We start from the raw sequence: 15589 nt of genomic DNA, 5'->3' as shown, positions 1-15589 counted from the left end.
AAAGCAACAAACACAGTTATGTCGGAAAACAGACACTGACCAACAAGGTCTTGCACTTCGGTCAGAGAGGACGTAAAACCCATGAGCTCTTTAGTATATACAAGTTTCAACTGAACAACGGATTTTATATACATCCTTTTGTTGAGCCACACACACACACACAACGTGACGTCCACCACTAAGTAAATGTCTTTGTGTTGTCGGGCTTTAGGACCCAGAGAAGCCCCGCCCGCCCCAGAAGCCGCTGCCTGCTGACCCGCTGGGCCGGAGATGTCGGCCGAGCTTCCACGCCCACGGGGGCGTACCCCTCCCCATCCCCATCCCCACCGTGCCCAGACCCCCACCCAGCATCCCCCTTCCCAGCATCCCCCTCCCCAACAGGTAGGTCTGTCCATGAGGATCGAACCCAGTACCTGGACCTGGGTTATACCCAAAAGTATAATGACTAAGACTAGTTAATAGTCCTGCCGTTGACCTTAACGTAGGCAATAGGCAGTAGCCCTGGGGTTGGTTCCCTGGCGCTGCCCTCTGCCTGCCCACTGCTCCTAGTGTTCCTAGAGCTGCTAGCGCTGATAGTGATGGGTTAAATGCAGAGTCCTCTATTCCCTTCGGGATCAACAAAGTATTTCAGATTCTATTGAATTTAAAAAGATAAAGATTATCCCCCTAGCCGGTACATAGTCCTGTCCCCCATTTATCCATAATAATAATGAACTGCATTTATGCTACACTTTACAAGCGCTTTACATGATGTGTACAAGTGGGCGCGACGTGCAGCCTCATCGCTGATGTTTGCATGCTCTGTTCCCCGTCCAGGCACTCCCCTCCGTTACCCCGCATCCCCCCCAAAGCCCACAAGGTCTACCGCAGTGACGCCATCTCGTTGGAGTAGCGGACCCCTCCGAGGGAGAGACAAAGACCACGACGACGTGGACATCACGTTTGATTTGCACTATTTCACGAGCCCCGAGAGAACGTTCCGGTGACAGGTTAGGACAGGGCGCGGTTCTCGGGGCGGTCATGAAAAGGGAAAAGGAGGGCTGCCGTCCCGTCCTGGTGCTACGCCTTTATAAGGCACTGACGTAGTCCTCACTCAGGTACACATGAACTTTAATTTATCTGTTTCGTATTTATTAGGACTTTGTGCAACCTGACGGAGGCGAAGGGCGATTCGTTTTTGTTTTGTTTTCTCACAAAAGTAAAGAAAGAGCAACATGAAAAGCGGTGAAGTATGACTTGTTATTTTTGGCTTGATCTTTTTTCACCGGGCGATTTAATACTTTAATACGACAATGTGGGTGCACCATATAGACCACAGAACAGTTTTATAGAGAAGGGAAATCTAATTTATTCAGTTTTTCAAACGATAGGGGTTCATGGCTTGGGTTATTGCTCCCCGTGCATCTCTGAAGTCACGTCGACGCAAGTGTTTTACAACGTAGACTAACTCTCGCTCGGATACCCTTTTAACATGAACACTTTAACATCCATGTATACACAGCGAGCTGCCAGGATTTTTTTGCTTTCTCTCCATTTAATTGCAGAGGGCCTCATGACTTCACGCTGGCAGGACATTAAAGTTTTCTATCATGAAAGTTTTCTATCGCGCCTCGTCAGAAAAACACCCGCAGCGAGGTACAAAGGCTTGCACATGACCTTATAAGTACACTGTTGTGAGAGACGGGCAGAAAGATAGTTACCGTTTAACGTTTTCACTTCTTCATGACACCCACATAGTCAGGCTGAATACAGATGAACAGACGTCCCAATCAGAGACAGACACAGACTTCAGAGTTGTGTTTTTCTCAGGTTTTACGGTAAAAAAACTCCAGCAGACTGGTGCTACTTGGCATGCTAACGCAGACATGGAACACGCCAAACAAGAATGACATCAGCGCTGCCTTCAGCTTCCCAGAGTGAAATTATTATTTTCTTTCTTTGATAACACATCCAAGCACTACATTTGGATTTTATGATTCATTGACACAATTTTATTTTGATTTTATTTCCTCCAAGAGCCGATAAAAGTTATTAACACACACACACACACACATAATTATTTTGTGTTTGAATATGTTTTCCATTGGCGTCAGCTTTTAGATTACATGCTTTGTATGTCAGCTCAGCCAGATCCAGTGCATGTTGTGTTGCATCCACAAGACATTGAAAACCCTCAGACATGTTGCTCTGCTCTCATAGGGCCATAATCACATACTGTAGCCTACTTGAGTCAATCTCATGGTTTTTGATGCAGTACACAGCATGCCTGCTTACAGAGTATGGTCTCTTCACGGGAAACTCTGTACATGTCTGCACTGTGTGTGTATTTGTTCTTCCTCAAGATGTATTGCTGTTTGTATGTTCCAAATGATTGTCGATTTCCATCAGGCGTTCAGAAGCCATTGTATAGTGTAAATATACTTTTTTAACAACTAGTATAACATATTTTCCACTCAAAGGATTAAAAGGGAATTTACAAAAAGCTCAAATTGAAGAAAAATAGGTTTATGATGAGGTCATGATGATGAAGTGGAAATTTGCAGAGAAATTAAAATGGGGGCGAAATAAAAGACACTGAACTCGATCATCTTTTGTGTTGTTTCATTCGCTCCAAATACCCCTTTTCAAGGTTATTCAGAAAGTTCAAAATAAAAGCGTGAATGACCTTGTGCGACACATGTCTTCCCAACCTACTCCTGGAGAACGTCCATGTAGCGTGAACATTTAACCAAGTAGGCTTTCAATTCAAGGATGTGCTATTAAACCATTAATGGAATCCATTTTGATTTTGAGATGTTTGATGGAACGGTAGCCATGTAATTAGCCATGAACACTGTTGGTAACAAAGCCATTACATTTGCTCACATTGTTGAACATGTTTAATGGCCATTAATTTCCTTGCAAATTAGATATTATTATTATAATTGCTATACTCAAGCAGACCTTTATAGCAAGGATACAATCTTTTCAGCCATTGATGAAAGCAGTTAAGGTGGTTTAATCTTACCTGTGGCCATCCAAAGAGTCGTTACTACTTAAGTATGCATTTAAAATGTTGATGTGAGTTCCATTGCCAGCATGTATAACCTGAACAAAGTTTTAAAAAATGACGTCAAAACTTCACTTTTATTTCGAAAAGTTATTCAATTAAATCGCAAACCCTTCAACTTCAAGGCCAATAGAAATTGAATATATTCCTTGTGTCCCTTTCCTCTGCAGTTTCTTGCTTCAGTGAGTGTATATTCTGTTCGAGAAGAGGACATTGTAGATACCCAGGAAGCGTGAAATAGAGCCCTCTCGTAGTTGAATAAATACGTAAGGCCTACCCCTCTTCCATATGCTTTTGCCCTCTTCGCTGCTCCACCATCATATTTGGAAAGGCCAATTTAATTATGACAAAAACATACATATGTAGGCCTACTATGGGCCTAACTAATTATATTGGCCTATATTACAGAAGTTCCCTTTTTCTATGTCATAAACAAAGAAATCAGTCCCTTGAGAAACCTTGCTCTCTCAAATGTGAAGTTAAATCAGCTTAATGTCCACAAACATAGGGGTGGTGGTGCCGCCAATACAACCACATCTCGTGTTCTCTCGTTCTAGCCGGTCCGCTCCGCTGTGATGGTTCAGGACTGCCACCTAGTGTTCACCGCTGGTTACCACAGTTACCATACCCGTCAGTACGGCCTAAATAAAACCTGTTGATGGTCCGACATGACAAATTATAGCTCTTCAATTTTACGTGCAGCACCTTTAATTAACTGGGGGTGTCAGCTGCCAGCTACTCTTAGTTCTCATTAGACATCCATGTAATTGAGACAACTTGAAATATGTTGTGTAGATCTGCACCTGCACTCAAATCCATGAAGGGTATGTTACATCATGCAAATGATTGACATGCTGAAAGGCTCATTTGATTAATTCAATTTCAAGCACATCTGGTGATCTTTTGGCGGTGATTTTTAGGCAAAGGTAACACATGGCCAAGTTTGGGCAGAAGGTCAGAAGGGGTAGATTTGAGCTATTTTTATTACCGTAGTAAAGTTAGTTTGTTGTTGGATATTCGGCAGATATTCGCATATTCATTTTGGGTTCATCCGCGGTTCCTGCCGTGCTTTACAGTTTTTTTCAATTGCTTGAACACATTTTGCAAAACTTGGCTCATTGGGTCAAAACTCAACACACAAGCAAATAAGACACTGAGAAATATAGCCTACCATTCACATCTAGGCCTACGTCAAATTGAAACTCTTCTATCGAAACCTAACAATCCTTTGTCAAAATGTCACTGATGAAAAAAATGATACACACTTGTATCATATGAATACACTTTCAGATCAGCAGCAACACACTATTCTACTTTATATAAAACACTGCAGTCTTCCATATTCACTGTTTTTATTCAGTTTCAAAGAAGGCACGTTTTCACAACAACCAAAAAATCTAATGCTCAATATACATTGCAGTACAGTACTTTACAGTTCAGTAAATTCAGTTCAAGCTAAAATATATCAAAAATTAACCAAAAATACACAATTGTACATAAACACAGAAAAACACGGCAATTGGGGTGGGCTTATGGATCCTCGCCTTGTGTGCCGAATCTATCCATGCTTGACCTTACCTCAATGTCTGCACAGGCCTGTTCCATTGCCTGCAGAAGAGGCATGCGGGCATGTGGTTGGCGGTCATACGCTACATCCTCAAGCCGAAAAAAACCTTCTATAGGGTTTAGAAATGGCGAGTATACGACTTCAAATTGTTTATGGTTGGTGTACCAGTTCCGGACCAAAGCAGCCCGATGGAAATGAACATTATCCCAGACAAAAACAAACCTGGGCTGCTCTGATCTGTCCTGTTCAGCTGCATCATGAAGTGCATCTAGAAGTGTGATGATATGTTGGGTATTGTAGGGACCTATTTTTGCATGATGGTGCAGTTACCCTCAAAGGCTTATGGCGGCACACAATGATATATTTCCCCCGCGCTGCCCCGGGACGTGCACAATTGCCCTTTGGCCTTTTTGTAGATGGCTGATAGGTGTTGTTTTGTAAGTAAGTGTTTTGAGGTGTATTTAAGTATTTTCAATTACCCAATGTGTTTAGTATTTTGAATAGATGTGTTTTCCCAATGATATACTGAGATGTCATTTTTGAACGAAGTGTCTTATGTTTGAAAAGGTGTGTAGTGTATAGGAGCAAGTGTGTTGCAGAAAGGAGCAAGTGTGTTGTAGAATAGCAACTAAAGTGCAAAGCAGCGCTTTTGTTTAAGGAATGGGTACATGTGTTTAAGGTATAGTAACAAAAACTTCAAGTTGTGGTACTTTGGTCTAAGCATGTGTCTATAGTGTTCAAGCAATTGAAAAACACTCTAAGTCAGTCATTAGTCGAGCCAGGTTTTCCGCTTCTGGTTCAATGCGCTTTCACGTGAAAGGTGCATTTATCCCGTCATATTACTCACCTTTACAAACTGGATAGATCAAGAGCAGTCTATTGCACTCAAAAGGAACAGATAGTCATAATGAACTCCTATGAGGAGTTCATTATGACTATCAATATTATAAATCACATAACAGCTAGGGGCAACACAGTTGCACATAATAAGGATAGGGTGGCGTGCTGGCAAAAAAACGCAGATACGATTTAACTAAGGCTCTTACAAAACTCAAATGAAGAGCTGAGGCAGGGAGGCAACAGAGATCAGAGAGAGTTGAACAGGTGTGCTCCATTTATGATGGGCCTCTCTTCTGATTGGCCAGAGCAACCCTCTTGCTCACCTGTGAAGAAAAGGGGGAGGCGAAAACTGTAGAAAACACAGGTACAGATTCAGGGCCTGTAACACCCCCAGCCTTATAAGTCCAAACCTATGGTTTGGGACTAAATACAAAAAAAAGTGCTGGAACGGGTCCAGGACCTATTTTTAGTTGATCTTAGTACGGTGACATAATTTGAATTTAGTGTTACAACATAAAGTTTACTTTAATAGGCCTACTGCCACATAAAGTGTACTGTAAGCACTGGGCTAGGGTCAGTACAGCATCTGTATTTGTTATTTATGTTCATGTTTTCTAGGTGCAACTATCTACCTCAATGAGTAATCACCTTCATGCAAAGAATAATGTGTAATTTTGTAAATAAAAAAAATAATGTAATAACAAAAAGTAAAGTTTATTCTCTTCACAGTTATTTCCTCATATTTTCAAATCCGTTCATGCCACAATAATACCAACTGAATCTCATCTTTGTGTTGCTTTACCGCTGTTATCAGGGCTAGTCCAGTGCAACATAAACGGACTATTTGTGTATCTGTATTGCTTTCCTTTAATGTGATTACCGATTGATACGCGACGAGATTACTATGTAAAAAAAATATATATATATATTATATATCGTTGGGCGTTATAGTGTAGTTTACTTCCGCTATAGAGTGGCGAAGAAGGGGAAGGGGCGTGACTTCGTCACTATCTTGGCTCTTCCTGGTCTAGTCGGTCTAGTGTAGCCTACGTTGGCGGCGTTGAAGTTCAGACAACATTTTGTATTAATGAATAATACATAAATATATGTAACTAATATATAACTAATTGGTGTAAGCTATGGCTTCAACGATAAGACAACTTCTGCTAGACAGTCTGGAGGATCTGAATAAGAGAGACCAGAGGAAGTTTTGCGCCAGACTGTTGGACCGTGAGCGGGAGGGAGAGCCTCGGGTCAGGCGCAGCGCACTGGAGGACAAGGACGAAATCGGTATCGCTGATGTTCTCGTCTCAACCTTCACTGAGGCTAAAGCCGGGAGGGTAGCAGTGGAAACGCTGCGGGCCATAGAGTGTAACCAAATCGCAGTGGGACTTGAGGCCGAACTGGAGAGTAAGTTGACTAATGGAGATGATAGGAAGGATATTAGGATTAAGACGAGATCGCTGTTAGACCAGAGTGCGCCTACACGCTCTCGATTTGGGTTTTATCACGGAATCGTGATGGAAAGTGGATACTCAGACATTGCGAATTAGGCTACTTCGAGTGAAAACTATAGGGTCATCATCCAACCATTTTTTTTACATTAGACTCCTGTGAGCTGCCCTCGGAAAGTTTTATGTTCAGAATGTCAACACTCGAGCGATATATATATATGATATGCCATGTATTTATTATTTTCTACTGACGCAGAATTGCAGTCGACCTAGTGCATGGCAACCGTACGACCCCACCGTCCACAGGTTAGTCTCTCTCTCTCTCTCTCTCTCTCTCTCTCTCTCTCTCTCTCTCTCTCTCTCTCTCTCTCTCTCTCTCTCTCTCTCTCTCTCTCTCTCTCTCTCTCTCTCTCTCTCTCTCTCTCTCTCTCTCTCTCTCTCTCTCTCTCTCTCTCTCTCTCTCTCTCTCTCTCTCTCTCTCTCTCTCTCTCTCTCTCTCTCTCTCTTTCCCTCTCTCTCTCTCTCTCTTTCCCTCTCTTTCTCTCTCTCTCTTTCTCTTTCTCTCTCTCAGTTTTATCATCTCGCCCTCTCGATTTGCCTATTTATAATTGCTATATAATAATTTTTTACAAAGAATGGGACATGAGTCTGAATTGTGTAGCCTAGTTCTAGCGAGACCTGGTGAGCACTTTGTGGACAAACACCGGAGTTCCCTGTTTTTTTTATTTTTCAAGGATCCGGAGGTTCCCATCCTGGATAAACTGCTGGAGCATAGCATCATGAGTAAGGAGGACTATGACTCCATCATGGCCAAACACGACCCGCAGGACCTGACCCAACATCTGAGGTCCAGCGGAACCTAATCTTCCTCAGCGTGCTGGAGGAAATATAAACTTTTCTTATCGAGGACCTGAGGAGATCTTGAGCCATGGTGTGTTACATAAGTAGCCTAATTACAACAATAATGGAGGGTGCTGATTATTTTGTGCTGGGTATTTTTTTTACTCAATCTGAACTAAATGTTTCGTTTTTAAAATGTTGCTATAAATAAATAAATACTATGCCTATAATGTTTATCTATCCATTTTTATGAATTAGGAATCATGCTGTTTTTAAACGTAACGGAAGATGTAGAACCAGAATTACATTTTTTTTTTTTACATTGTTGTTTGGGGTATTTTTTTACTCAATCTGAACTAAATGCTTTGTTTATAAAATGTTGTTATAAATAAATAGCCTACTATGCCTATATAATGTTTCTCTATCCATTTTTATGAATTAAGAATCATGCTGTTTTTGAACGTAACGGAAGATGTAGAACCAGAATTAGGCCTACATTTTGTTTTTACAAACGGTCATAGGTAATTCATGTTATTCTTTGTAATTTGTTGGAATTTTATGTAGCCATCCGCTATCCCGAGCACAGGGTTTAAAAAACAGTGGTACGGGGGGTGCGTTGGTGCGGCATCAGTTCTGGGGGTTACATTTTGTTGAGGACTCGCGCATGGACCACCAGATGTCACACACAGCGGACACAAAGTAACAAGTCTAAATTGAATTAAGCATCGATCATCTCGGAGAAGTTCTGACTCGCAGATTTTTGATACAGTTTTAAAAAATGTACAGAGGTCCGGACTTTAGTGACCTCATAGTGGCTTGCCATACAAAAGCACCTTCTCGGAGCTCGATGTCCATGGCCAAGTGTGTCCAAACCCCGCGCATCCGCCTCGCTGCTACAGCGTTGCTTATGATGGTCCAACCCGGTGTCACGACTTTTCGTGAGACCGGGTTGGATGGTCAGGTAGAACTAATTGAGAACGCGCTTTGATTGGCTGCGAGCGAGAACATTGAGACCTTTGGTTGCTTAGGCGCCCATGCCCTATCTGAATTTGCATCTACCAGGCTCAAATATTATAACATCACGAATCTTTATTTCAAACCATGCTCCGTAATCAAACTCAGATTTGTTTATTTTGAGTCTGAAATGTGCCTCATACAAAACATTGTGGGGGATACCTTAAACCTCGTGAACGGAACGCTAGTAGTAATCGACATGGGCTACGTCCATGAGTTAGGCTACACACTATGAACTCTATGGTTGATATGGTAACCTTTGCACAAGGCTTCATTGGCTGGAAGTAGATGACCCCGGTTCAGATGTTTTCTTCTCTCAGGGCACTCAGGTCAGATCTGGTAGTCAGGGGAGCCTCATACAGACAGAAGGCTCCCATAGCCCACCAGGAGATGCCTCCCCCCAATAAGTGGAGCTCTTGCGGTACGCTACCGGAGGGAGAGCGAATCCCAATGCAGCGATGAAGACGGTAACAGGGACACATCAACACTCAGCTAGGAAGAGCTGGGGATCGGACTAGCAACCTTTGGGTTACAAGACAACTGCTCTACCTCCGGACCTAAGGCGACCCCTCAGTAACAGATCAAATAAATAGGAATTTCCTTCCATGTTAGATATTTACCAATCATTTCCTTGTTTACTCCTCGATCATTATCTACCTTGTCTTTTCACATTTTCAGCCTTATGTAATTGGCTTTGTTACGTATTTTAAGAACCTGAGCTGCCCCCACATAGCCCCAAGGAAGCAGGACCAAACATATAAGCCCTAAATACTATACATTGCCACAAGGGGAGCAGGACCTTATTGAAGGCTGCAATAGCTGCTCCAACCACACAGAAGGCAGCACCTTTAGATAGGTGAAGCCGAGGCTAATACGTCACATAGGCCACGCCCACTTCACCCTATCAATCTCAAAAAGGTTAAAAAAAAAAAAAAAAAGGTTCAAAGGTTCAAAGGTTTTTATTCGCCATTTGGGCATAAACCAGACAGTTCAAACACATTGGAATTCTTGTGCAGGGCTTCCCAAGTCAAGTACAGTATTAATACAGAGAGAGATCGAGAGAGCGAGAGAGCGAGAGAGAGAGCAGCACAATAAATAGTAATAAAAAATATAATAAGTTTTAAAAATTGAGATAAGGACAAATTGCATGTTGTGCATTGCATTTCAGTTCAATCTCGACAGAGAAGTTGGACTTCAGAATCTTCTAGCTGCTACCAGACAAAGGGTTAATGTTTTTGATCAGCAGGGAGACGCTCAGCACGTGTTCAACACGCTTCCACCTCCTTTTGCTCCGTAGTTACCATACCGAAATACTTTAACAAATAAAGTGTGTTAAAAGCTATCCTGGATTGGAACCCTTTCTTGGAAGAACTCTGCAGCTTCCTAGTCCTATGATTGATATCGTCAGATCAGATTCACCAGTAAGGATGCTTAAGCTGCTCAGCTGTCCCAATTCCCCAAAACAAAATCTGTAAAGATGAAGTATCTTTATTCAATTCAATTTTATTTGTATAGCCCTTAATCACCATAACAGTCTCAAAGGGCTTAACAGGCCAAATATTTGTGACACCCCCCTTTACCCATGCCCCCACACGGGCAAGAAAAAACTCCCTTGAATCAGCAAGGAAGAAATCTTGAGAAGAAACGCAGTGGAGGGGATCCCTTCTTCCAGGGATGGTCAGGAGTGCAATGGGTGCCACAATTGACCCAAGAACCCATGCAACACTCTATGGCACCCCACCTGAAGTCCTCAAGGAACAAAACACAGATGCAGGGGAAAAGAGATGCCTTTAAAGAAACAAAGTGGAGCGACCCAGGGACAAGTCTGGTTTGGGTTCAAGATTAAGGATGGTTAACTTTTATTATTGGTGTTTGTTTAAGTTTAGGCATTAGTGATTGTATTAAAGATTGTTTAGGTATTAGGAAAGAGTTTAGTTATTAGAGATGCTTAGTTAGATTGTCAAGTTTAGGTACCAGGTTAGGGTAAGAGTTTAAGCATTTGGGCTTTTAAGTTAGATGGTCAAGTTTGGGTATTAGGTTAGGTTGAGGTAAGCGAGTTTAGGCCTTTGAGATGTTTAGTTACATGGTTCAGTTTAGGTACTAGGTTAAGGTAAGAGTTTAGGTGTTTGAGCTCTTCAGTTAGATGGTTAAGTTTGGGTATTAGGTTAGGTTGAGGTAAGCGAGTTTAGGCCTTTGAGATGTTTAGTTAAATGGTTCGGTTTAGGTACTCGGTTAAGGTAAGAGAGTTTAGGCACTTTAGTTAGATGGTTAAGTTTCGGTATTAGGTTGGCTTTTTGTTTTGTTAGACAAGTTACTTTAGGCATTTTATATGTTTCAATTTAGGACATTTGAAAGAAAGATTAGAAAGATTGTTAAGCTCAGGTTTGCTCCAGCTTTGTCCCTTTAGTCGCTCCCTTAGAAAGAGGGTTACGAGGTAACTGGGTTAGAAATACAATAGTTGGGGTCACAGAAATAGAATGTATAAATCATTGAGCTAAACATGCTTTTCCTACAACATGGTGTGAATTACAGTACTTTTTTTTAAAGTTAAAATGGTAAAGTGGTAACAGTATGGTGTGTAGGAGGCAGGAGGAGTTGTAGGAGTTGTTGAGCTCCGAGTGGTTATGTCTGGGGTAGATTGGATTGTAGGTGTAGCCAGGGATCCTCAGGGTGGATGGGGAGTAGGCCATCGTTGTAGATCAACTGTTCGGTCATCATACTCTGAAATAAATTGAAGGCACAAAGTATAGTCAGTCTCACAGTGTGCTGGCAGATTTAGAAGACATTTTGATCACCAAACGTGAAGGCCAATCAAAGACACAAATGCAGTAACAACACCATCTGGCATCAAACATAGGTCATTACATTCAGTAATTTAGGTTGGATTTTATATTGATTTACCGGAGAGAAAAGGCTTCAAGTCATTACGGCAACAACATCAAAATCGTCAGTGCTGGATTACCATCTTTCATCAATAAATGTATGTATAATTGATACAAGTCAGTTGAGCTATTCCCAGGGAGCCTTCAACCTTTTTATGAAACAACTGCAATTGTCCAAGTACACATCGATTCAATGGCCGAAGCATGTCATGTCCCAGTACGATAGGTGGCATGGCATTGTACCCATTTCAATCACCTCTTTTAAATAAATCAGTTTCTAGTCTTCCTCCCATCCATAAACTGTAAATTGTGCATTATTTTAACTGGTACATCGTGGTGAGTTTCCTCGTCAGTCCAAAAGTGTGTCTTGCTCCTGGACCTCTCAATCGTGTTTGCCGTTTGACAGTGACAACACCATGACTATTGTCTCCTTCTATTTCCTGCTCGGGGAAAAAATCTCCAGCATGCGCAGAACGCATAACCCTGATTGAATGTACATGCACGATTAATGAGACCATCAATCGAATAATCTAGAGGTCTTAATCCGACGATGAGAAACCCGATCCGGTCTGGTTTTAGTCAGACTAAGGTGTATACATGCATCTTAAAAATACAATCACAGTGAGACTAACCCAATAATTTGGTTCTCGAGCGTCATGTAAACACATGTCTCGCTGGTGATTACATGTTTAGATGGATTGAACCAAAAGGACACCACCTGAGAACAATCCCAAAGGAACCGCACTGAACATATTCCGTCTTATACTGCACAGAAGAAAACCATATGGCAAAGAATTAAAATCGTACAGTGCATAGAATTGCAAAGAATTTAAATCGCAGTGCATAGAATTGCAAAGACTTAAAATTGTATAGTGCATAGAATAGCAAATAAATAAAATCGTATAGTGAATAGAATTGCAAAGAATTAAAATTGTATAGTGCATAGAATTGCAAGAATTAAAATTGTATAGTGCATCAACATCAAAACCACATTAGTCAGTGCTGGATTACCGTCTTTCATCAATAAATGTATACAAGTCAGTTCAGCTGTTCCCAGAGTCTTCAACATTTTTATTAAAATCGGGAGGGATTATGTGATTGCCATTTGGTCCATTTAAGAATGAAGGAACCATTTATCAAAGTTCTCACCTGGGTCTCTGCACCATGGCAACTGCACAGCCATCTGCTCTTCTATCGTGACCTGAAAAAAACAGTAATTTATTGATCCCAAGTGGAAATTAGTCATAGCAAGAAGGGCAAAAAATATACACCAAGGGTAGGTATAAAAATTATACAAAGGATGGAAGCAAGCATTGTGTGACCGGAAGAGCAATTATTAATTTTTACGATTCTTAAGCATTAGCCAATATCAGTTTGACTAAGCGGAAAAAAAAATCAAAAGCACACACTATGAGAGCATTATTTTGAGATGGTATCGATGGATTAATTTTATACAATGGCCCCAACCAAGTGTAAATGTATCTCAACAGTGGCATTGTCAGGATGCACTGAAAGCTTCCCGAAATGTTAGCGTTGGGTTTGACAGGTTACAACATTAAGACGTTGGGATACGGTACCGCTGCTGGGAGTTGATCCCCTAGCATCTTAACAGGTCATCCGTTTCATGTACCATCTCTCGAATAAATATCACCCATAGGTAATAATAATTACACATTTAATTTAGAGGCGCCTTTCAACACACCCAAGGTCACCTTACAGAGCATATAGTCATCATAAATCTTTTAAAAAAACAAGACATTGGGGAAAAATAAATAAAAAAATAAATAAACATAAATCTCTAACTCCCCCCCATCCCCCACCCCCCTCTAGGGGGGGGGAAGAGAGATAATAAATAAGGGGGGGGGGGGGAGGAGTCCCCTTAGCAGCGCTCCTCAGCACCATTGACTTTTATTCTGGGGGACCAAAAGCCCAGATACAATTTGCTGATGAACCCAGCTACTGTGTCCTAGATATTTTAGATGATAAGATTTACTTTATTGAACCTTTGAAGAACGGTCTGAAGAATTCACCTTTCCTGGACGAGGAGCTGGTTGGTCTTGACACCTCCCGCTGACCGCCACCGCAGGGACCTCCGACTGCGTCGCCACAGTCCCTTCAGGAACACACGTGACCCTTTGGCACACTGGACATTTGTTTTCTCCCCATTAATGCAGTCCAACACTTCACTCAGATGTCAATAGTGTATTTTACATGCACTTTTACAGCACAGTACATAGTGGGCTGTTTTGATAGAACTAATTACAATAGTTATTACTCCCAACCCCAAAAGCCAGCCACATGTAATACACATCCTGACTAGTCCTAGCGGCCGAGAATGCTTTCTTAACAGCCAGTCAGAATGAACACATCTGTATGGATTACTTTAGATCTGTATGATGAGTCGCTGACCGTGTCATTCCAAACAATCTAAACAATCCAACAAGCCATCAATATGTGTATTCCGTTGTCTTACCCTTCAGCATCTGCAGAGCTGCACCACTCCTGGGCATCCCTCCACCTACAGCTTCCAGCGCCAGTCCTGAATTTGACAAACACTGTAGAACTCTGATCTTGAAATTAAATGTTCAGGGGCAAACCCGCCCCTGAACAAAAATAATTCAATTCTTTAAAGGTTCAACGTTCATAAATAATTGTCAATGCGTAAATTCCTTGCAAATAAGTAATATAAAGGACAGCATGAGGCATATCTAGCAAGATGATTATGGTACAGAGAGAACCATATGTTTTTATAGAGCAAATAATTTAACTCAAGTAAATTGCCATAGAAAGTGATAAACCTTACTTGCCTCCATTGCCGAAGTTCGTACATATCTGGGAATGGACTTTGTGAAATTTGACAAAATATTGAAATGGAAAATTTGTCAAAGATTTAAATTTGCAGTACTACAAATCTGAATTTGCCGGTGTTGATGTTCATAGGACCAAGTGCAAGTACTAAAAATCGCTAGGTTAAACCATTCCCCGTATACAGCAGCTATAGCTAGCTAATGCAGATGCTAGACAATTAAGTAATATGAATAAATACAACACACAGGTTAGCTACCAGGCGAAAGGCTCCCAACACAGTTGCGTTGGAGCAAACTACCTTCCAAGCTACCAGGTGAAACGCTCCCAACACAGTTGCGTTGGAGCAACTACCTTCCAAGCAACCAGGTGAAACGCTCCCAACACAGTTGCGTTGGAGCAACTAGCTTCCAGGCTACCAGGAGAAACGCTCCCAACACAGTTGCGTTGGAGCAACTAGCTTCCAGGCTACCAGGTGAAACGCTCCCAACACAGTTGCGTTGGAGCAAACTACCTTCCAAGCTACCAGGTGAAACGCTCCCAACACAGTTGCGTTGGAGCAAACTAGCTTCCAGGCTACCAGGTGAAACGCTCCCAACACAATTGCATTTGCTGTACAGTCAGTATGTTTACATACACATCTTATAGCCATAGGTCGACTATACTCCCCAATTGGCCAACTGCAATTGTCCGAGTACATATTTCAGATTATATTGCACAGAATAAAACCACATTGCAATGACTTAAAATCGTAGTGCATAGAATTGCAAAGAAATAAAATCGTATAATGCATAGAATTGCAAAGAATTAAAATCTTAGTGCATAGAATTGCAAAGAATTAAAATCGTAGTGCATAGAATTGAAAAGAATGAAAAATCGTAGTGCATAGAATTGCAAATAATTAAAATCGTAATGCATAGAATTGCAAAGAATTAAAATCGTAATGCATAGAATTGCAAAGAATTAAAATCGTAATGCATAGAATTGCAAAGAATTAAAATCGTATAATGCATAGAATTGCAAAGAATTAAAATCGTAGTGCATAGAATTGAAAAGAATGAAAAATCGTAGTGCATAGAATTGCAAATAATTAAAATCGTAATGCATAGAATTGCAAAGACTTAAAATAATGCATAGA

General features: G+C 41.3%; 2 protein-coding genes across 3 annotated transcripts in view; both read left to right on the top strand.

Annotated features, from left to right (window-relative positions):
* adam12b (ADAM metallopeptidase domain 12b) overlaps positions 1-2584 on the top strand; it is a 68913-nt gene extending 66329 nt beyond the window's left edge. For both annotated transcript variants that reach the window (XM_030379162.1, XM_030379163.1), the window contains exons 22-23: positions 212-381; positions 817-2584. In XM_030379162.1, the coding sequence (XP_030235022.1) occupies positions 212-381; positions 817-892 (246 nt within the window). In that variant the 3' untranslated portion in view covers positions 893-2584. The remainder of the gene's footprint in view (positions 1-211; positions 382-816) is intronic.
* A 3869-nt stretch (positions 2585-6453) lies between these two features.
* Positions 6454-8161, top strand: LOC115560363 (apoptosis-associated speck-like protein containing a CARD). Its single transcript, XM_030379764.1, has 2 exons — positions 6454-6973; positions 7645-8161. The coding sequence occupies exons 1-2, from the start codon at positions 6596-6598 to the stop codon at positions 7771-7773; spliced, it is 507 nt and encodes a 168-aa protein (XP_030235624.1). The 5' UTR covers positions 6454-6595; the 3' UTR covers positions 7774-8161.
* The last annotated feature ends 7428 nt before the right edge of the window (positions 8162-15589 follow it).

Source organism: Gadus morhua, chromosome 15 (genome assembly GCF_902167405.1).
Source record: "Gadus morhua chromosome 15, gadMor3.0, whole genome shotgun sequence".
Taxonomy (NCBI): domain Eukaryota; kingdom Metazoa; phylum Chordata; class Actinopteri; order Gadiformes; family Gadidae; genus Gadus; species Gadus morhua.
Note: the sequence above shows the minus strand (reverse complement) of the source record. Positions and strands in the feature narration are given on the sequence as shown.